The following is a 22,001-nucleotide window of genomic DNA, read 5'->3' as shown; positions in this document are numbered from 1 at the left end:
CGCTAAAGAAACCTCTCATTTTTTTTCTGCACCTAAGTATGGCCATAGTATGCACTGGGGGATGGAGAGACATGGCCCCACCAGGGAGGTTTAAATTATAACACTATTCGGCAACTAGATCTGTTGTGTAAAAAGGAGAAAGATGGATAAAAATAGCTTATTTTCAGCTGTTCTTTAACCTCCGAGGCCACCCAGATTAGCCTCTAATGGGAAGAAGGGAGTTTAAAATTGGATATATCCATAAGCAGTTTTTACGGGCTGAGTTTAAAGCTATATCACCAACTCAAACAATAGATGCTGGCAGTCTTAGTCAATTTTTTTATCTGGTAGAAGGGGAGGCCATCCTCAGACAAAGTCTACTACTGCAGGCTGCCAATTCCATTTAATAGAGTCTTGAAAAGGGAAAGACGGGCAAACACCATGAAAGAATTCTGGCTGAGCACAGAAGCCTAGGCTCAAGTCTGGTTTAGGGGTGGAGAGCAAGGGCATCTCTGGCATAAATGCTCTCAACCACAAAGCCAAAAAGGGCCTTCCAAGGCCCGGCTCATAGGACAAGAGGGACCATTAGACGGCTGAGCCCCCCAGTTCTGGAAGAAACTGGGGTCCCCAGACCTAGGTTCCCAGTGATTCCTCCCAACTTCCACCACCTGAGTTAAGACTAAAGAGCCTTAGTGATCACAGTGAGATCGCAGACGGAGGCCGATGGCATTGCCCTTCTTTCCTGGCCCAAGGCCCAAAAGCTTAGCTAGGGTGAGGGGCAGATCAGGCTAGCCCTAAACCATCTCTTTACTCAAAATTCGGCCTGCAGCTTCCAGGATGACCTCCAATTCTCCCATTCTTAGCCATACCAGAGATTTCAGGTCTTCTGCTAACAAGGAGATATAATGTCAGGAAACCAAAAGTTTTTTTCCGTTTGCTGGCTGCACTAAAGTTATTGCTCAAAGTTTTTTAAAAATTTCTATTTCAACCAGTCTTAGTTAAAATGGTAACTTTGGAAAAGCTGTCCAATTAGACTTCTGTGAGAGGTGATTAAATAAAGTTATTTTCTTTGACAGAATTAATGTTTTAAGACATTAGTGATACTTATATGATGTCGTGGATTTCTGTGGTAATCTAACAAAATTAAGGCTTTAAGGTGCTAGTGATATTTACCTAATGTCTTATAATTCAATTATTAAATTGGGAAAATGCAAAATGCAAAGCCTTAGAATACTCTTAACTTCATAAGTTGTAAAGTAATACTTAAGTCTTTTAGATGGGTTTTTTAATTGTTGATATATGAACAACATTATAAAATGATATTATTTTTTGGTTTAGCTTGTATGTAATAACAATAGACAGATATAAAGAGTGTGCCGGTAAAAAGTTGTTTATTTTGTAACAAAAGGAAATTTTGTGAGATTATGAAAGCATATTGTAAGGGTTATCCTAAGATTGTCCCAAATGGGAAAGAAAGGACTAGGATAGAAAAATCAGAGGGTTAAAGCAAGTTGTAAAGCGTTTGTAGAATGTCTGTTTGTAAGGTTTATCCTAAGATTGTCCCAAATGGGGAAGAAAGAACCAGGATAAAAAATCAGAGGGCTAAAGCAAGTTTAAAGGGTTTGTGGAATGTTTGTTTGCATATGTGATAAAGATTAAAGATGGGTTATTAGTTAAAAGGAAGTAGGTTTCTAATAAGCCTACCTCTTGTATATTCCCAAGAGGAAAGTGCTAGAGTTCAGCAGCAGGGGTGCACTATGGATAGGAGAGGCTAGAGGATTACTTCTTTCAATAAAATTGGGAGACCCCAAAGTCTGTAACAATCCTTTAAAACTGGCTTCAAGGTTGTTTACCAGAGAAAAGTTACAGGAGACTGAATTGTATCATAAAGGGATTTTAAATTTGCCTTAGAAATTGATTCCAAAAATAGCTTGTTAAGTTCACCAAGGCAAGCAATCTAGAGGCACATGTCCAGGTGAAGACTGGCAGCTTGGTTTCACTCACAGGCCAGGGGAAACTTTCAGGTCTTTTCTGACTGGGACATAGTCCTAGATGACAATGTTACCCTATTGTCAGCTTACCAGCAAGTTAAGTAAACTCCAAACGGTGCCAGAGGAAAAGGGTAAATTTTGTTTTGTCCAGGTGACCTGGTACTCATCAAATCATCTAAAATCTTTATTCCAAAGCCTATTTCTGCACTAATTTCTGGATTCACATGGTACAAAATAAACTAACTTCATCCCCCACACACACACACAAAATATTTCTGAGGACAATAATTACTTTTAGTCTAAGTTTTTTGTGTTTTCAACTTGACTGTTTCCTCCAAGGTCCATTTCTGGGTCCTCGTCATCTCCACCTTGCTGGTTTTCTCCCGCAGGCCAGGGGATGCTGGATATATGTGCATGTTGGAAGCCAGCCTGAGGAGCTCTGGTGGGTTTTCTGTGGACATCTCCTGAGTGGAAAGGTGAGCAGGGCTCTGGGCCACAGCTGACTTCACTGCCTTATTTAGGATAGACAAGTGAGGGGCTGGGCACATCCTATCACTCCAAAAATCCTGATGTAGTATTCCCAATGTCCTTAAAATGTGGAAATGAAACCAGAGGAGAAGGGCCTTGCTAAGTTGCTGAAGCTGTCCTAGCACCCTGATCCTCCTGTCTCAGCCTCTCAAATGCTGGGATTTCAAGCATGTGCCACCATACCTGGCAGATGTTTAATGCATATCAAAATGCAAAAACAAGGTAGAATTTAGGAATAGGCAAAAAACAAAAAAGAAACTTGAAGTCTGATTGCTGAATTTAAAATCCTACAAAAGAAATGGAGCTTAGGGCCAGAGGAGTCTTCCAGAAGACATCTTAAACAATAGAGGTGGTGCAGCACAGCAGGAGAGAGGAAAGAGTTAGGGGTAATTGGCAGAGAAGTGAAATGTCTGACTAAAGGGAGCTTCCAAGAAATAACGGACATAACAGACCGATGAGTGGTTACATAAAAACAACAGGAACTTTCCCAGAGCAAAAGAAGACGTGACTCATGAGGCCAAGCCCACAGAGGCGGGGGAAACGGTACGTACAGTGGTCGCCTCAAGCAATCAGGCCAAGAGCCCACCGGAGGCCCAGGAGGGAAGGATAGTCACCTGAAGGCCCAGACCCTGGCAACGCCAGGACACTATAAAATCACAGAGCAGAAAGATAATTAACCCTTTCTTGCCCAGGAGAAACAAAACAAAGCCAAAGAGAGGAACACATTCCAGTTTAACAGGAAACACCTATTAATCTAACCTACAGTAGACGGGGAAAAGTAGCAGAGACTGTTGGGAGAGCCAGCCAGGCCCAGAGCTCCGGTGCCCCTCAGGGGCGCGATCCTGGGGGAAGCAGATGCAGGCCAGTCAGGGCTTCCTTGGGCCTCTTTGGCAGAAGAAAGAAGCAGAGAGGCGTCTCCAGATGTGACACACTTGCAGAAGGCTGTGTGTTGGAGACAGTGCAGGCCCCGGCACTGTGAAGAGCTCCTGTCTACCCTGGCCAGCAGAGGCCCCATGCTGTCAGCCATGCACAGCCAGGCCCACTTCCCAGGGGCTTCCTGCAGCCAGCCAGGCCCGGCTCTGGGGACCTCCATAAGAGCTCTTCCAGGCAGCAATCCTGCACTCACGATGACTCACAGTCAAAAAGAAACCATCACAGGATCTATGTGAAGATGGCTAAAAATCGAGAAGGATGAGGAAGACAGATGCAGAGAGAGTAGAGAAACCTGCGCAGGGAGTGGACAGGCCATGCCACGCCACGCCACCTGGCCCCAGGCACCACCGGCACCCAACCACAGATGGTGGTGGACTGGGACACACCACGGCATTCTCAGAGGAACTGGGATGGCTGGTCAAGAGTGCCTGGTGGACAGAGCCAAGGGCAGTGGCCTCCTTCCCACCAGCAGCTGTCCAAGCTCCGCAGGCTGCCCCACAAGGAGACTCCAGGGCTGACAAGAACCAGGACCCAGCTGTGCCTACAGTGAGGCCTGAGATGGCAAGCAGAGGACTGAGCAGAAGGTGGGCCAAGTCACACAGCAAGGCACCCTGGGATAATGTCAATCTGCTGCACAGTGTACCAATGAGATGTGGTAAAGATCCCCAAACAGCCCCAAAATATCTGCAGAAGGACTAACAGTTGGTGACGATGTTGTGGCTCATAAGTGGACAGACCAGTGAACAGGTTAGCAGGCCAGAAACACTCATGAGCTCATTCAACTGGACACATAGCATTTCTGACCATCAGGGAAAATAGGGTCTGACAGTGTTCTCAGCACAACTGGAAATGCTAATTCAGGTCCACACCTCACACCAAAATAAACTCCAGATAAAGTAAAAATTTAGCTGGAGGAAATAAAAATAGTAAATAAATGAGAACTTTAAAAGAACAATATGAGGGAGACAGGTCCAAGTACAAAGACCAGAGCCACAGCATAATATTTATCAAGTTGCTTACATGGAAATAGAATCTGTCGTCAACAACGACAAAAAACCAAACTGGGAGAAGTATCTGCACTTGTGATCATGAACAAAAGGCCAATTAACAAGTAAGGGTGCCTGCAAGCCAACATGGAGACCACGGGCCCAAGAGGAGCAGGTGGCTCTCAAGAAAGCACACGTTGCCCCACGCAGTGCGTGTGACTTGTCCCCTCCACATCGGCTGAAATGCAGCTTCATGTACCTGCACGGAGGAGGGACCTCCTGGAGGTGTCAGGCAGGCACAAGGGGCCCGCTGCTCTGAGGGCTGGTTGTCCTCAGAGTGGGGTCACAATGGAGGCGGCTCTGTGTCTCTCAGGGGTGCGGCACACCTTTCCACCACATTGTGATTTGGCTGCCCGATGGTGGACTTGTGTCCTCCAGATCTTGAACTAGGTGGCCTCTCTATAAATTATCCAGCCAGGGCCGGGCGTGGGGGCGCACGCTTGTAATCCCCGCACTTGTGAGGCAGAGACAGGAGGATCGCGCAGGTTTAAAGGTAGCCTCATTGGCTTAAGAGACCCTGTTTCCAAATAAAAATATAAAATAGGTCTGGGAGTGTAGCCTGGATGTAGAAGGCTTTCCAGGAACCCCAGTACCACCCCCCCCAAAAAAAATTACCCAGCCAGGAGTGTTCGTTATAGTAACAGAACACTTAAGACAGCCCTTAAAATTAGGAAAGGACTCACAGTGTGATAAAATGCAAATTTGAAAGGCCCTGAGCCCCCAGAGTCAAAGCCGCCTCCTCTCTGGGAGCTGGTGGAAGTGTCTCAGGCCCTACAGTTGGCAGTGGTGCTGCTTTAACTGCTGCTGGTGAGGTGGGTGGAAGGGTCTGTGTTGGTTCTTGGCTTCTCCCTACCTGGCCTTCTCCTTCCTATGCCCTCAGTGGGCTCAATGCATTTTAACCAAATGCATGCATTTTACCTTACAGAGGAATTCATGTGGAAAAAGCTGCCTGTGTCCTGCCCTGACCCCATTGAAAGTCTCATTTTGATTCTCTGGGTGTCAACTTTTTGTGATTCTTTGTAGGGAAGGAGGGTGACCCCTTACAGCAGCTCCCTCCTTTGTTGTCTTAGGATAGCCATGGCCAAGGAGTCCAGGTGTGCTGGGTGGGACTCGGGGGGACACTTGCCTGGCCCAGGCCAGGACCTGGGCTCCATCCTTACCACCAAAATAAAAAGGATTCGAAGGAGTTCAGCAACTGACAAAAATATAGTTATTTTTATTGCACATAGAATTTAAAATAACAGCCATGATACAGAATTACACCAAAGCCATCAGACTTTTATAAGTGTTATATAATCTTTAGAATGTTTATATCAATAACATACATTATACATCATTTAAAAATAATAGTCATTTATTTTACAAGTTATACGCTGGTACTTAAAATACTTTAAAATAAATAGATCTTATTCAAAAACAATTGTGTGGGGGGGTACTGGGGATTGAACCTAAGGGCATTCTACCTCTGAACTATACCCACAGTCTATTTAATTTATTTTTATTTTTGACACTGTAGATTGAACCCAACAGCATTCTGCCTTTGAGTTTCACCCACAGTTTGATTTTTTATTGTTTATTTTGAAACAGGGTTTCATCAAATTGTGGAGGGTGTTGCTGAGGCTGGCCATGAACCTGGGATCCTTCTGTCTCCGCCTCCCAAGTAATGAGATTAAAAGCATGTACCAGCCACCACACCGCACTAAAAACTTAATTCTTTTCAGACAGTTTTCTTAAGTAGCCAAGACCCTAATAATGATAGGACAAAAAAAAAAAAAGAAAGAAAAAGAAAAGAAAAGAAAAATAGAAAAGAAGAGAAAAGAAAAAAACAAATTACTAAATAGTTCTAGCAAATTTTGTTAAAAGCAGATCGATATTATGAAAAGAGCTTATTACCATAAATATAGAGAATTCGATTCTGGTTTTGTATCAGTGCATTCGTACTTGGTCTTTAGAAAACCTCATAAATAATGTTTTCAATTACAGACACTTGAGCACACACAAATTTCCTTTCCCAATTTGTCCTTCACAAACTGCTTGCAACTTAGATGTTCTGCAACCTGCTTAAAACTTTGGTTTATCCCACCTCCCTTTTCCTGTTCAGGTACAGCCCAAGGTTTCAGATGCTTGCAGCTGGAATTCACGACTTGCTGGGAACCTTCTGCCACCAGGTGGACAAGCAGCCTGGGCACATCTGAGGATGGTGTAGTGGACAGCCTTAGGACCATGAGAGGAGACGCTGATGCCTTCTGCCTCTGGGTTTGTGGTGATCTGTTACAAAACACATGGAGAGGCTTTGTAAAGAAGCTCGTGAACAGTCAGGGCTGTCCAGAGCACCAGGGGAACGGGAGGCCCCAGTGCGAGGGCAGCTGTATTTGTAAAGCTCTGGGCATCCAGCTGTGCATTGGCGTGACTGATAGCAATGTGTAATCAGAATGTGCTCTGAGATCCAGCAGTGCTGATGGGGTAGGGGCATGGTTTTTGAGGGGGAAAAGGAAGGTACTCCACTACACTCGGCACTGAAACCTGGAGTTCAGGGCAGTCCAACGGACCAGCTGCTCCCACAAGGCTTCCTGGCTCAGAGACCAGCCCCAGGTGTTCCATATCCTCAGTATTAAAACCCTAGACCAACCTCATGACCTCTGGCTGCTAGACAGGTTCCTAGTCCCCAGGAGCCAGCAGCTGCTGAGCTGAGAAGTAACCTTCTCAGCCATGACCATGCTGAAGATGTTGACTTTTTTTTTTTTTTTTTTTGTACTGAGGAATGAACCCAGGAGCATTCTACCTCTGTGCTACACTCTATCCTTATTTTATTTTTAATCTTGAAATAGGGTCTCACTAAGTTGCTGAGGGTCCAATCTGTGACCTTCCTGTCTCAACTTCTCAAGTACTGGGACTATAAGTGTGTACCACCACACCCAGCATCAGCTAATTATTAAGTTGCTTGTTTGGATGGACTGACAAATATCCTGTGTGTGTTCATGTGCAAGGTTATGTGCACATATATGTGTCAGTACAAGAATGCACATGTATGCATAAGTGTGAAAAAGCTTAGGCAGAGAAATAAGCCAGCACCATGAAGCTTGCCTAGGACTTTGCAGAAGCCAAGATCCTTGGAGCCATATGGCTGCTGAGCTGGTTGAGAGCACTTGGCTGGTGATGGCAGCACCTGGGCACTGTGCAATTGGGAAGCAGCACCTGAACACCTTGGATCTCACCCATTCTGTCTTTAGGTCAGATTCATCATGATTTAAAAGCAATAGTACATACAATTTTAAAACCTTGATTTTTTTTAATGCTCAGAATGAGTATAGCAGGTGCACGATGCAGGCTAGACTTTCCTTCTTACTGGGAGCTGCATTCTGGGATAGGTGAGCCCCCACCCCCCTCATGGCCCCATGTGCCAGCACCATGTCAGCCTTCCCACCTGCCCTGCTACCTTATCACCTGGCAGGTGCGCCAGCTCACCGTGGAGCAGAGCTGCCATATTTGGAGAGAGAACTGCAAAGGTGTCACCAGTCTGAATGCAGCCCAGTGTCTGTTCACTTCTGCAAAGAGAGATGAAATGAGAAAATTGCTATTTTCATCTCACAAAGTTTGCAGAGACAGACAAAAGAATAAAATAAATATAAAATAGTTCAGTACTGATAAATGTTACTAAGAAACAGAAACGAAGCCAGACCTGGTGGATCATGCTTGTTAGCCCAGTACTTGAGAGGCTGGGACAGTTTCAAAATAAAGAATAAAAAAATAGAACTGGGAGCCAGGCGTGGTGGTGCACTTGGGAAGCTGAGACAGGAGGATCTCACAAAGCCAGCCTCAGCTACTCAGTGAGGCTCTCAGCAACTTAGTGAGACCCTGTTTCCAAATAAAATATAAAATAGGTCTGGGAGTGTAGCTCGGAGGTATAAAGCCCCTGGGTTCCACCCCCAGTACCACCAAAATAATAATAATAATAATTAATAATAATAATAATAATAATAATAATAGGACTGGGGATGTAGCTGCTACCGAGTTCAATCCCCAGAACCACCAACACACACACACACACACACACACACACACACACACACGAGAACGGATAGGTTGGGGCTGCTCGTGTGACTTGTAGTCAAAGAAACCCCTCTGCCAGCTCCTTTGAGCAAAAGGGAGAGCGGTATGCAGTTCCCTGGGGCAGAACGCAGGGCAAGTTCATGGGCTGGGAGAGAGCCTGCCCTGTAGGGAAAGAGCAAGGAGGCAGCGGGCCTGCAGGGTGAGAAGAATGGGGCGGAAGGGAATCAGAACAGCCAGGCTCCCTTGCGCAGCTCTGTTTGTGTGCAACCTCTCAGTGGAGGAGCGACAGGCCCCATGGACGTCACAGGGTCAGGGCAACATCAGGGCAATTGCCATTCACTGCCACACGATTACACTCTCAGCCCCTCGCCTTGTGAGTCAGATTTCAGCTGGAGTTACAGCCTCCTGCCACCCCAGCATCCAGACCCAGCCTCTTTAGAGAGGAGCCTGTCTGTCTGGGGCCCCCACATTTGCTGCCTTTCCTTCCTCTGTCCCTCTGTGCAAAGATACTGGTGCAGCTGACCCTCACTGATAGCCTGTCCACTGGGGCTAGAGGCAGAAGGGTGCCGAGGCCACACTGAGGGACAGCACAGGGGCAGGACCTGCTGTCTGCTCTGCCCAGAGCTGTGCTAGGAGAGTCAACGAGGGTGGCGTTTTCTTCAATCCCTTCGAACACAAGATGGAAGTGAGCAGAGCGCAGATCAGCGGGTCCCGGTGCCCAGCGTCCCGCAGCGCCCGCGGTAGACGGCCCCAAGGACACTCAGAGCCCATCATCAGGACAGGGGCTACCACAGCTCCTTCAGGAGGCTCAGGGTCCTGCTGGACCCTTGGCTCTGACCACATGGAATGTATTCACGGGGGACGAGGCTGCTGGACAAGAGGAAAAAGGATTGATTAGGGTTAGGTCTCTCTTGGACAAAGACCAGTTAGAGATGGGCTTTTCACATTCTCTTCCTGTTGCTTTTATAGCAACCAGAATTATAGTGGGAGAAAACACTTGGGAGAGCTGTTGCTGAGCATATTTTTCAGGGGGTTGAAGACCCCAGTGGGCTAGCACAGTTTCCCAGGGGACGTCTGTGGAGGTGGCCTTGGAAGGGCTGTGAGGAGGTACACAGTAGGCCTCCCCCTAGTGCTCTTGGCTCTCTCCTCCCCTGAAAGTTTCTTTAGTGAATTTGAAAAGGGCACAAAAGAATCACAGAACCCAAGGCCATGTCTGCAGTTCAGGCAGGAGAAGCAAGACACTGGCCCCTTTGACTTCCGCAGGCTGCTGCTCTGGTCCTGTGCCTGGTGGAGTCTGGCAGAGCAGACCAGAGCCCCCCATGCAGCCAATGTGGCCTGCCTCCACTGGGGGCTTGAGGCCCAGGCTGTGTGCTGAGGGGCCTCGTTTCTGCAGTGGTTGGAGGAGCAGGAGGCTCTTACGGGGAGGTGCCTCGCCCCAGGCCAGACGGCTGCCCTAGCCACTATGCATCCTGGGGCTCCATGCCCTCAGCCTCTGCACAGAGGGGCTAGGTCAGGAACAGACTCAAATGTGCACATCCACCAACCAGCCGGAAGGGTGGATGCAGGGCAGAGCACATCTGTGGAAAAAGATTCGTGACTATTCCACAGGTAGTGTCTCCACCCTACGATAGACACCAACAGCCTCAAGAACATGGGCTCACACAAGTCCATATACTCTGTAACCATTTACAATTAAGTCTTAACACTAGTCTTCACAATCAGCTCCTGGAATCCCTCATGCCTGGGTCTACTGCACTGGCACCTCCTATACACTGGTGGTTGCTCCCTAGTTCATAGTCCTGAAATCAAATTTTGGAAATTAAACAAGCTAGAATAGAAGGTGAAATATTAGACTGCATCATGGCTGCTCAGGATAAGGAATGTTTCCTATGTCTTCTGTGTGTCTATATGTGCATCAGGCCATGAGCCATTCTGAAGCTGATGCAGCCAGCATCTGCTCCTTTGATGCAGGGCCCTGGCAGGAGGGCCACAAGGCACTGCTGTGGCCCAGTCTCAGAGCAGAACATAGTGGGCCTGCTGAAAGCCTCCTGCGTTCAAGCTTGTCGATCAGGAAGGTTCTGGAAAAGGAAGTCTGAGTAAGAAGTGTGCCATGAGGTTCCTGTCTTCAACCTGCCAGGGGCACAGATGCTCACAAGAGCACGTGGGGTTTTCTGACCTCAGCCTTCCTCCCAAGGCCTCGAGGCTGAGTCCAGGAAGGGCTCTGCCCTGAAAGGTACGTAAACACGGGTTACACCCTTCCTGTGCCAGGCGAGGTTTCAGTTTCCCACCAGAGAGGACTCAGCCTCTGGGGCCACAGCAGAACTTTGTAGAGACAGCAGAAGTTGGCACCCACCCCCATGCTGGCCTTTGTGGTTGAGCATGTTTATTCCGAGATATTATGGATTCACATGCAGTTGTGAGACCCCATGGGCCCTTCACCCAGTCTCCCCTACAGGGCAACATTTTGCAAAACTATGGTACAAGAATCGCCTCTGTTAGACTGTGCCGGCCTCAGATTGTGCCATATAGATGACAGGTGTGTGAATGCCTGTGTGAGCCTGTGTACCTGGGCCTGCACAGTTCCATGACTCCTGTAGACTAACGCAGGCTTCAGGTGTCTCCATCCTGCATCACCACGCCTGCTCCTTCCACAGTGGCAGCACCCTCCCTTTGTCTTACCCGACAGGCCTCCATCTGAGTCACCTGTGTCTACCTGCCCTCAGTCCTGCTGAGCGCCATGTGGGTCTACCATGCCTTGCTGGAGGAGAGGTCCAGGCTGTTTCCAGTTTGGGGCTCTTGCTAATGAGGCAAAGGTGGCCACTTGCTTTGTGGGCATAACATCTTATGAAGGAACCTCCCTCAGAGGGGAGAGTAGCTCGAGGGTGAAGGCACAGTGGGAAGTGTCAGGGTCTTGGCCTGTCTCCTTTGGAGCTGGTTCTCAAGCACAGAGCCACAGAGGACAGGCAGCTGGCTGTCCTGGCGCTTGGAAGAGGTTGGACACGAACACGATGTCAGCTTCCTGGAGATGGCTAGAACCTGGGGAACATCCAGGCAATCCCAGCCCCTCACCTGCTTCTCCCTAGGACTGGGGAACATCCAGGCAATCCCAGCCCCTCACCTGCTTCTCCCCATGGACCTGGGTGGAGTCTATAGTCCACTGGGTGCTCACTCCCTCACCTGCTTCTCCTCAGGGCCTGTTTGGGGTGTGCGTGTCCACCAGGTGCCCAGAACAGTGTACAGTATCAGGAGGGTGACGACACCCTCTTCAGCTTTTAGGAACAATGATGGTGAGGAAAGCTACCAGGGAGCACCGTCTTTTATCTGGAGAAACTGCTGGTGGTGCTGTGTACACACTGGGTGGCTCAGGCCTGCTGGAGGTACTGTGCTCACACTGGGTGGCTCAGGCCTGGATGCTGTGCACACACTGGGTGGCTCGGGCCTGCTAGTGGTGCTGTGCTCACACTGGGTGGCTCAGGCCTGGGTGCTGTGCACACACTGGGTGGCTCGGGCCTGCTAGTGGTGCTGTGCACACACTGGGTGGCTCAGGCCTGGGTGCTGTGCACACACTGGGTGGTACAGGCCCACACTGCAGTCATTTACCTTACTTTACAGGGATAATCTGGAAAAAGAGTTATGCTCACAGCAGTTATTTTGAGGAATAAAAGTGAACTTGGTGGCATGCCACAGACCCTGAGTCACGTCATTATTACATGCTGCTACTTTGGGGTTAGGTGGACTTTTTGGTGTCTCCACTGTGTGGGCTCAGGTGGCAGTTCCCACTCCTGCGTGCTCTGCACTCCCTGCCCACTCATCTGAGGATGCACAGTGTGTTGTCCCACTCTGCCTGTCTACCTCTCCTCCTTACAAGGAGTCTGAGGGCAGATGCCTGCAGTCTCTTCGAAGCTCCCTCAAGCGAGGAGACAGCTGGTGACCTCTTATACTGTACTTGGGAGTCTCCTGCAGATGCCCCAGCCACAAGCAGAGGAAGGTGAGAGCTGCAGCTGCCCACCAGCAAGCCAAGGCCGGGGCCTACAGAGTTTCTGTGCTACTCCACAGGTTGGAAGTTTCTAGAGACAGCCAGGTGCTCAGTGGAGGGTTGTTACATGACAGAGCTCTCAAACCCAATACGTTGTATGAGCACCATGTAAAATCTTATATAAATATTGATAGAACCTTGTAAGAAGCAAAGAGAAATAAAAATACTTGTGTTACAAGCGTGTGCCCGCGCTTGGGAGGTGGAGACAGGAGGATCATGCAGGTTCGAAGTCAGCTGCACTGGCTTAAGAGACCCTGTTTCCAAATAAAAATAATATAAAAAATAGGTCTGGGAGTGTAGCCTGGAGGTAGAAGGGTTTCTAGGAACCCCAGTACCACCAAAATAAATAAATAAATAAATAAATAAATAAATAAATAAATAAATAATAAATACTTGTGTTATAGTGGCAGACATACAAGTGTACCTTTTCCCTTTGAAGGCTTTTTGGTTATGCTAGGTTTTTCAATCTAAGGTTTCAACGAAAGGATACAATTACTGACATCTATTTTGTCTGATTTCAACAATGCTTAGGAACAGTTTGGGGCTTTTGCTGCATTTATCGCTGTGTGCCCAGCATCTGGCTCCTTGGACAGGATGCATCTGTGTGCAGATGTGGGACTTCCTCCAGGGCCTTCCCTGGGTCTTTGTGCTCCACTGAGAACTAGAGTGTTGGGATGTAGCCTCACAGCAAATTCCTGCCCCAAGTGGTTTGAGCAGGTCTGTCCTTTAAACTCCTGAGAAAACCCTATGGATTATGGGTGAGAAATACAAACCTCTGTCGGGCATGGTGGCACATGCCTATAATTCCTGTACTTAGAAGGCCGAGACAGGGGATTGCATGTTCAAGGCCATCCTCAGCCACTCAGTGAGACCCCCAGCAAGTTAATGAGACCCAGTTTTCAAATAGAAAATAATACAGGGCTGGGAGGAAGAGGTTGGACGTAGAATGCCCCTGGGCTCAATCTCAAGTAAAGGGAAAACAAATACACATCCTGCCATTATTAAGAAGGTGAAACTTAGCTGGGCACGGTGGTGCACGCTTGTAATCCCAGTACTTGGGAGGCTGAGCCAGGAAGATTTGAGTTCATGGCCAGCCTCAGCTATTTAGTGAGGCCCTCTGCAACTCAGTGAGACCCTGTTTGAAAATAAAGAATTAAAAAATAAAATATGGGGCTAGGAGTGTAGCTCAGAGGTAAAATGACCCTGAGTTCCACCCCTAGCATCACACACACACACACACACACACACACACACACACACACACACGTGAAACTTGGAGTCTAGTTTAATTTTGAAAGCTCCTGGATATTTGACTGATTAGGATGAAAAAGAACAAGTTAACTTCATTATGACACAACCCAAAAGGTCTTTCTGAGAGAAATAATGCTCTTCATGACCCGCAGTCAAGGCACTGACAGCCCATCCCTCAAGCACACCACCAAGCAGCCAGGACATACTTCCTGTTAGGTTGGATACTTCCTACCCACTCATGCGTGGGATTGTCAATAATGCCCCGTGTCAGGGTTTCCATTAGTGAGGACAGGCCTGGACTTTCACAACTGAAGCTCCTTTTCACAGCACAGAGATGTCTGCAGGTCCCGCAAGCGGCCGTGGGTGTGTGGGGACTCAGGGGCTGTCTCTGCTTTCTCTGCTTCGGTGTTTCAGTCCCTGGTCTCCCAGTTTCCCCAGTGCGGGGGCTGGAGGGCAGACAGGTGTGATGGCACCTCATGGTTCCTGGCTGGGCTCGGGGGCAGGATGTGAGGACAGTGGTGCACATAGCCTCCTTTCCATGGGTGATACGGAACACGTGGGGCGGAGCACTGAGGGAGTCTCGAGACCAGCTCCCCTCGACTGTGCAGCCCACAGAGCCACCCCAGGAGAGCCGCCGACCAGTGGTGGGCTACTTATTCATCTCTCTGGATATTCTATGAGCCTTTTCTTGTCAGGTCACTAGAATGCTACTTTCCTGGTGTTATGTTTCCTACTCTTTGATGAGTAAAATGAGAAACTGCCATACCATTCAAGGTATACACACTGAGTATTTACCAAGTTCTGGGCATTGGAGTGGGAGGTATTTGAGGTTGAAAATACCCTCCCCTAGTTTGTTGAACATTACTGGCAAAAATAATTCTTTAAAAACTTGTATTGCAGCCGGGCATGGTGGTGCACACTTGTAATCCCCATGCTTGGGAAGCTGAGACAGGAAGATTGCACAGGTTCAAAGCTACTTAGTGAGGTTCTCAGCAACTTAGTGAGACCCTGTTTCCAAATCAAATTTTAAAAAATAGGTCTAGGAGTATAGCTCGGAGGTAGAAAGCCTCTGGGTTCCACCCCCAGTACCACCACCACCCCCAAAACTTGTATTACTCTGTCAGCTAAAATACTCTTTTCTAGAAAAGACAGACTTAGCTTGATCATGTGGCGTGTGTGGGATACCATGCCCCTCGTGTCCCTTCCCCGATCGACCTGTCACTCAGCAGAGCTTTCCTTCTCTGTAGCCGCTTTCCTCAGCTTAGATGGTTGGCGCCACAGTTTCTTCCTCCAATTCTTATCTCATAGCTTTTAAAAATAATTTTCTTATATGCTGGCCATTTATTTTATGTTGCTTCATATCCTTTGAGAGTAGTTTGATTAGATACACATAAATGATCTAGTAATTTTGTTTTAATCATGAAGTATCCTCTTGTTAATGGGCTAACACTTCTCAGGAAAGTTATTTTGTGGGGGACAGAGGACATCAGAGACAGACAAGTAATGGTGAAGAACCAATGGTGAAGAATGGAAAAAAGACCATGGGGACGTCCCATGCACTCTTCACCTCTTCCTCCAGCTCGCGTGCTTTCCTGTCTACTGCGGCAGCTCTGAGTGCCCAGGGCTGTGTTTGAGCAGTGGACATCTGCAGCAGGTGGCTCAAGCTTCTCAGAGCTGCAGTGGAGTAGACACCTTCCTCCCATAGTTCCACATCTGTCCCTCTCTTCCCTGGGTGAGTCTCGTGATCTTGGGGGTGCACATGTCACCTGGCAGGCTGCCGCACCATAGCCGGAAATGCAGCAGAAAATGGTTCCATCTGGGCTCATCCCAGTCAGCCTCCCAATCCCTCCGGAGATGGATCATGAGTCCACGTTCTCAATATGTTGCTTCTAGAATGCAGAGGCCCCTACCAGGGCTCAGGTCTTCTTTGTGGTGGAGGTGAGGCACGGTAGTTTGGCCTTTATTCTTAGGGACTATTTTGATGCAGTGTGGATCCATGGCCAGCAATATCAGGATGTGTGAAGCTTCTGAAACACCATAGCCAGCTCCCTACCCTCTAAGCACGGGCTTTATTAGAGTGTCTAGTGAACTGCTCACTTCTTGCTCATCTGGTGAGATTAAAACAGGTGCCGACAGGAACCAAGCCTAGATGGCCTGGCTTCTCTGGGAAGCCTGCGGGTGGGCAGGGCTACACGCATGGGAGAGGCTGTTCTGAGACCACATGCTGCTACTGTTTCTTCTCTTCTCCTCTTCCTTCTCTTCTTTACCTCCTCCATCTCCCCCTCACCCCCCCCACACACAGTGATATAGGGAATTGAAGCCAGCATGTCCTATCTCTGAGCTACACCCCCCAACCCTATTTTATTTCTCAGCTTGAAACAGGGTCTCATTAAGTTGCTGAGGGTGACCTCGAACCTGCTCAGCCTCCCAGGTACTGGGATTACAGGCATATACCACTTGTGCCTGGTTCATACTCTGCTTCTTAACAGCAGTGGGGAGAAGGCACCTGCCCACTCCAGGCCAGGCCAGGCCTTGGGCAGATGGCTGTGGAGTCTGTTCTGGGACGGTGGCTATGGTGGGCTATGACTCAGTTTGGTCCGTGGCAGTGCACTGTCATCCCTCAACATCTGTCTGGTTTTCTAGGAGCTGGCTTGGTCGATGAAAGAATCCCTGAAGTCTTTCAGGGCAGCAGTGAGCTCTGTCCCCTAGAATGCACGGTTGCTTTTTATTTTCCGTCTTGGCATCCACCTGGCCTTCCCAGCTTGGATGACTCTTAGCCCACATGCCGAAGGATCCATGGAGGTTTCTGACAATAGCCAGATATTCCACACAAACTTTGCCTTCAGTGTGAAGGCAAGTGGTCCCTTGGGGCTCACAGATCCAGTGGACCACTGTAAGCCAGTCCTTGGCAGGGCTACATAGATTCCAGGGCCCAAAGTTCCCCACTCTAACAGAGGCATCGTGACACTCCTCTGTGGTCTATCTGACAGCATGGCTCTTTGACTTTGCTGCTTTCTAACGCTTCAAAGGCTGTTCTAGCAGCACTGGATGCATGTTAGGGCTCTGTGTCTGGCATCTGGCTGAAATGCCCCCATGTCAGTGGACGCTAACCAGCTCTTCTCTGTGCTGGACATTCTTCAGATCTTGTTCTGCGTCTTCCCTGACCCCTGCTTCAGTGTGCTGGCTGGTCCTGAAGCTGTCCTGGTCAACTGTCTCCAGCTCCATGGGGACATGATCCAGCAGAGGAGGGGGCTGCAGGTGCACGAGGCATGTCTATACTGTCTTGTGGGGGTCTCATGAAGCACAGAGAGACCACTTGTCTTTAACAGGGCAAAATGTGACACCTTTTCAGACCCAATAGCTCTAGAGGAATCTGGAGTTCGATGTTTTTTGAGTGATTAATCTAGACAAGAGACTTCTGGGAAGATGACGACCAAGAAAAGCGGGGCTTAAGAGCCCCGCTAACAACCAATCTCCATTACCACAAAATCAGCGCCTTTCATACCCAGAAAACACCATCACCAGAGAAACAAAAAAATCACCAGGCTCCCGAGAGGAGGAGGACTCAGAACGGAGCTCAGAGCCACAGAGAAGATACGCCGGTCTCACGCCTGACGACGCGGCAGCAGCGCCTTACTGCTGGAGGCAGCGGCGACTTCACCAGATGGCTACGGCTACAGACCAATGCACTCAACAGCCCACCAGGCTCCAGAGAGAAGCAGCGGACAGCGAGCTGAGGGACTCAGAGCGGAGCTCAAAACCAGAGAAGAAATACGCCAGCTTCACGGCCAAGGGCGTGGCAGCGGCGCCATATTGCCACCCGCAGCAGCAGCAGCGAATTCACCGAGTCCACTACAGCTCCATCTGCGTACTCAACAACAGTGAGTCAAATTGCGGGCCCCAGAGGAGAAATCCCAGTACTGCACTCCCAGGGACTTGACCCAGTGGGGGAGGGGCAGTGGCAGAGATATCACACCATAGGAAAACACCCAACCTGGCACCCCCCACAGTCTAAAGCAGCCTCTATCGACTCCCTGGGTCTGAGACTCTGTGATACAACCCAGTAAAGGAGTAGTGGGATCTGAGATACCACAGACTCGAGATCCAGAGCACCTTAAGTGAAGTCATAGTAACCCAAAGGAAGAACCCAGAGAAGGCACAAACTCCTGAAATCATGGGAAAGAGGAATAACAATGGAGCAATGAATGCCCACAAGCCCACAACATCAGAACCCGATAAAACAGAAATTCAGAGATTTCTAGAAGATCAAATCAGGAAAATAACTGTAGAAATAATAGAGGTGTTTCGAAAAGAATTCAGAGAGAGCCAAAAAGAGATAAAGGATGCAATTAATGAAGTAAAGGCCTCAATTCAAAGTACAAACGACAGATTAGACCACATAGAGAACAGAATCTCGCTCTTAGAAGATGATCATTCCAAAAATGAACGCATAGTTTCTAATCTAGAAAAAAATATCCGACAGCAGGAATCTGACATTGAAGAAATATGGGCCCATTTTAAGAGAGCTAACCAAAGAATTATTGGAATAGAGGAGGGAAAAGAAGGTGAAGCCAAAGGGATCAACAATCTCTTCAAGGAAGTAATAGTAGAAAATTTTCCAAACATAGAGCAAGAGATAGATACACAAGTCCAGGAAACTTATAGAACTCCCTTTAGACAGGATCGGAGAAGAGGATCCCCACGCCACATAATTGTCAAAATGACCAATGTGGAAGCCAAGCAGAGAATCTTAAAGGCAACAAAAACAAAGGGCCAAGTGACATTCAGAGGCAAACCAATTAGAATCACTCCAGACTTCCCAAACCAAGTTGTGAGAGCCAGAAGGGCTTGGAGTAACATATTCCAAACTCTGAAAGAAAACAACTTCCAGCCAAAAATGTCCTACCCAGAAAAACTTTCTTTCAAATTCGATGGGGAAATAAGAAGCTTCCACGACAAACAGAAACTGAAGGAATTTATATCTTCAAAACCAGCGCTAGAGAAAATACTCAAAGAGATTAACTACAAAGAAGAATTAGGTAACACACACCAGAACCAGAGAAACAAGATTTTCCATCCAACAGACAACTAAGATTGGTTATCTGTGGAGATTCATTATTTATGTTAGTCTTTTACCTATCTCTAAATTGTATTTGTTTGCTTTGATTGTTGTTAATTTTTAGGATTTCTAGTTGGAATATTAATATATCTTCAGATATAGCATTTGGAAAGATTTTATCCAATTCTATCAGTAACTTTTAACTCTGTTTACATTGTTTTTGGATATACAATATTTTTTTTTTATTTTTTAGGGAGTTTGTATACTCTTCTGTTGCCTGTGCCATTGAAATCATATCCAAGAAATCACTGCCAATTTCAATGTTGTGAGGTTTTATGACCCAGATTTTCTCCTAAAAGTTTATAGTCTTAAGATTTATATTTAGGTCTTTTATCTATTTTGAGTTAATATTTGTATATGGGATTAGGTAAGGGTCCAATTTTATTCTTTTTCATGTAATTATTATTTTTCAACAATATTTAGTTAAAAGATTATTATTTCCTTCACCAAATGTTCGTGGAAACCTTGTCAAAACTAACTTGACAATATATGGAAGAATTTAGCTCTAGGCTTTTATTTAACTCCAAGGGTTTATATATCTGCCTTTAGAACAGTACTACACTGTTTCAATTATTGTAGCTTTATAACATTTGAAATCAGAAAATATATATCTTCTAGCTTTGTTCTTTTTCGAGATCATTTTGGGTATCTAGAGTCCATATTCCATATTAGGATAGATTTTTTTTTCTGAAAAATAAATATATAAATATATGATAGTTTCACCTAAAAAAAAAGCAAAATAATATTCTCTGGTAAGAAAGAAAGCAAAAAGAAATATTGAAATGTTATCTTTAAGTTATCAAAAGCTTGGTATCAGACAAATGAAACTGTAATGTGAGATTATCATTTTTAATTTTGGATAAATTGCTATAATACTAGATGTCAACCACTAAGCCAAGCATGGGAAGGAGGGATGGGGAGGGAATGGGGTGGGGATCGGGTGGGGGCTGACTGGGCGATGTGTGCATGTATGTCTACAAAAGTTTTTTTGTATCCCACTATGATGTATGAATACAGTGCACCAATTAAAAAAAAAATCTAGACGACCCTGTTCTAAGCCTCAGGATCTGGCTTCTTCCCATTGGGTCCTGGACTTGGATCTTCTCTGCAAATCAGTGGTTTGTAGAATTAAGTCCTGGCCTGAGCCACAGGGTTTCCAGTTCTCAGGTGGTGGGAGACAGGTATCTTCATATGGACCAAGGGCCCCTCAGCAAGGGCTACTGATTCCACAGTTCCATGATTACTATGCCCCCACTTCTCCGGTGCTGTGTCCATCCCAGCACACACAGCTGCAGCTTGGCAGGGCCACCACGCCCACTGCCAAACAGGCGACCCCTCAAGACAGCTACTGCAGCCCCACTTGCCTCAGGTCAGACTCTCCTGGACACTGAGAATCTGAGGCAGAGACCTGCATACCAATGCTTAGGGGAAAACACTCCTGCATGTGAGGGAGGAGTTGGGAGTGGAGAAACTGTAGGAGCCTGCAGTTTTCCAGGGTTTTCTCACAGGGAGGAAAGTCTCCACCTAAGGAGGGGTCTGTCTGGCTGGCAGGGGCATCTGCAAGCCAGCGGAGACCCAGAGTTACATGCAGAGGCTCTGGGGCAGGAACCAGAGACCATTTCTGACCTCCAAGTTAAACAACTAGTAAACATGGCATATGAAAGGCTGGGATGATAAACTCCAGCCTGTGGTTGAGCTGGAAGGAAGCCAGTGAGGGCAGAGGCCAGCCACAGACAAAAGAGGGGCAGCCAGGGTGCTGCCCAGCTCAGGTCCAGAGGGGTTCCAGGCTCCTTCAGCCCGCGCGGGTCATCTTCTGCTTCTCCTGTGTGATCTGCGGTGGTCGTTTTGGATCGTCTTGTAGTGGCTGAGGTTAGACAAAGAAATATTTTCCTTTTATATCTTTATGCTTGAATTTCGCTTTTTTTTTTTTTTTTTTTTTTTTTTTTGCGGTACTGGGAATGAAACCCAAGGGCACTCTACCTCCGAACTACACTCCTAGCCCGTTTTTTTATTCTTTATTTTGAAACGGGGTCTCACTGAGTTGCAAAGGGCCTCACTAAGTAGCTGAGGCTGTCCGCGAACCGTGATCTTTCTGTCTCAGCCTCCCGAATGCTGGGATTACAAGCGTGCGCCACCACACCCGGCTCGAATTTCGCTTTTAAAAGCAAGTTAGTCCCGTTAAGCCTAGCAGTTTTACACTGACCGGCACTCGCGACCTTCCTTTGTCTCTGGCGCCCAGAGGGGCCTGCCGAGAAGGGGATCTGCCAGGAAAAACCGGGCTTCGGGGGCTTCCGGACTCTCCACGGGTAGGGATCTGGGCCAAGGCCGCTCCCCGAGGCCAGGCCAAGCCCCTGCACTAGAGAGTTGGGTTGTCAGTCCTTTCCGATCCCGCCTTGAGACAGACCTTGCATCTCTTCAAGGCTCGGCCAATGGGGGGCTGCGTTGGGCTGTAGGCGGACTTCACTGAGCCCGCCTTCTAACCTTGACCAATGGGAGACTGGATGTGGGCTATAGGCGGAATCTAGAAGCCCGCCCATTTAGAACATCAGCCAATGGAGATGGGAGTCTGGCTGAAGGCGGAGCCCAATGCCACGCCCATTCCTGGACCAATGGGAGAGCTCCGGGGAGCGGGGCGGGGAGGGCGGACTGCAGCGCCGCCTGGCTCGGCCGCTGGCTCCGAGCTCAGCTCCGACCCCGGCGGCGCGCCGAGCCCCGTCTGCCCGCCGCTCCCGCGCTCCGCGGCCGCCCCGCCTCGAGCCGGCGCGCCCGGGCGAGGCTCGCGAGCTCCCGCGCGGCCAGCGCGGCTCGCAGCATGGCGGTGGAGGAAGAGGGGCTGCGGATCTTCCAGAGCGTGAGGATCAAGATCGGTGAGTGCTGCGCGGCCGGCGGGGCGTCCCGGCTAGCCTGGCCCTGAGCCCGCGGGTCCCGGCCCTCGGAGGCCGCGCAGGTCGGCGCCCTGGATGCGCCCGCAGGGGAAGAGCGGGGAGGCCTGTCTGCGTGTGTCCCTGTGTGCAGGGCTGTGCGGAGGCTACCTTGTGTGTTCATGTGTGTGCAGGAATGTGCGTGGA

The 22,001-nt window shown here is 48.3% G+C and overlaps 1 protein-coding gene across 1 annotated transcript in view; it reads left to right on the top strand.

Annotated features, from left to right (window-relative positions):
- Nucleotides 1–21,745: 21,745 nt before the first annotated feature.
- The window catches only part of RASA3 (RAS p21 protein activator 3), a gene marked incomplete at both ends in the record, with an annotated part of 98,650 nt that continues 98,394 nt past the window's right edge, over nucleotides 21,746–22,001 (top strand). Inside the window, one exon of the mRNA XM_080689163.1 lies at nucleotides 21,746–21,800. Coding sequence (XP_080545289.1) covers nucleotides 21,746–21,800 — 55 coding nt within the window. The remainder of the gene's footprint in view (nucleotides 21,801–22,001) is intronic.

The sequence above is a fragment of the Muscardinus avellanarius genome (assembly GCF_963383645.1).
Source record: "Muscardinus avellanarius genome assembly, chromosome: 2".
Lineage (NCBI taxonomy): Eukaryota > Metazoa > Chordata > Mammalia > Rodentia > Gliridae > Muscardinus > Muscardinus avellanarius.
This window is presented reverse-complemented; position numbering and strand designations above follow the sequence as displayed.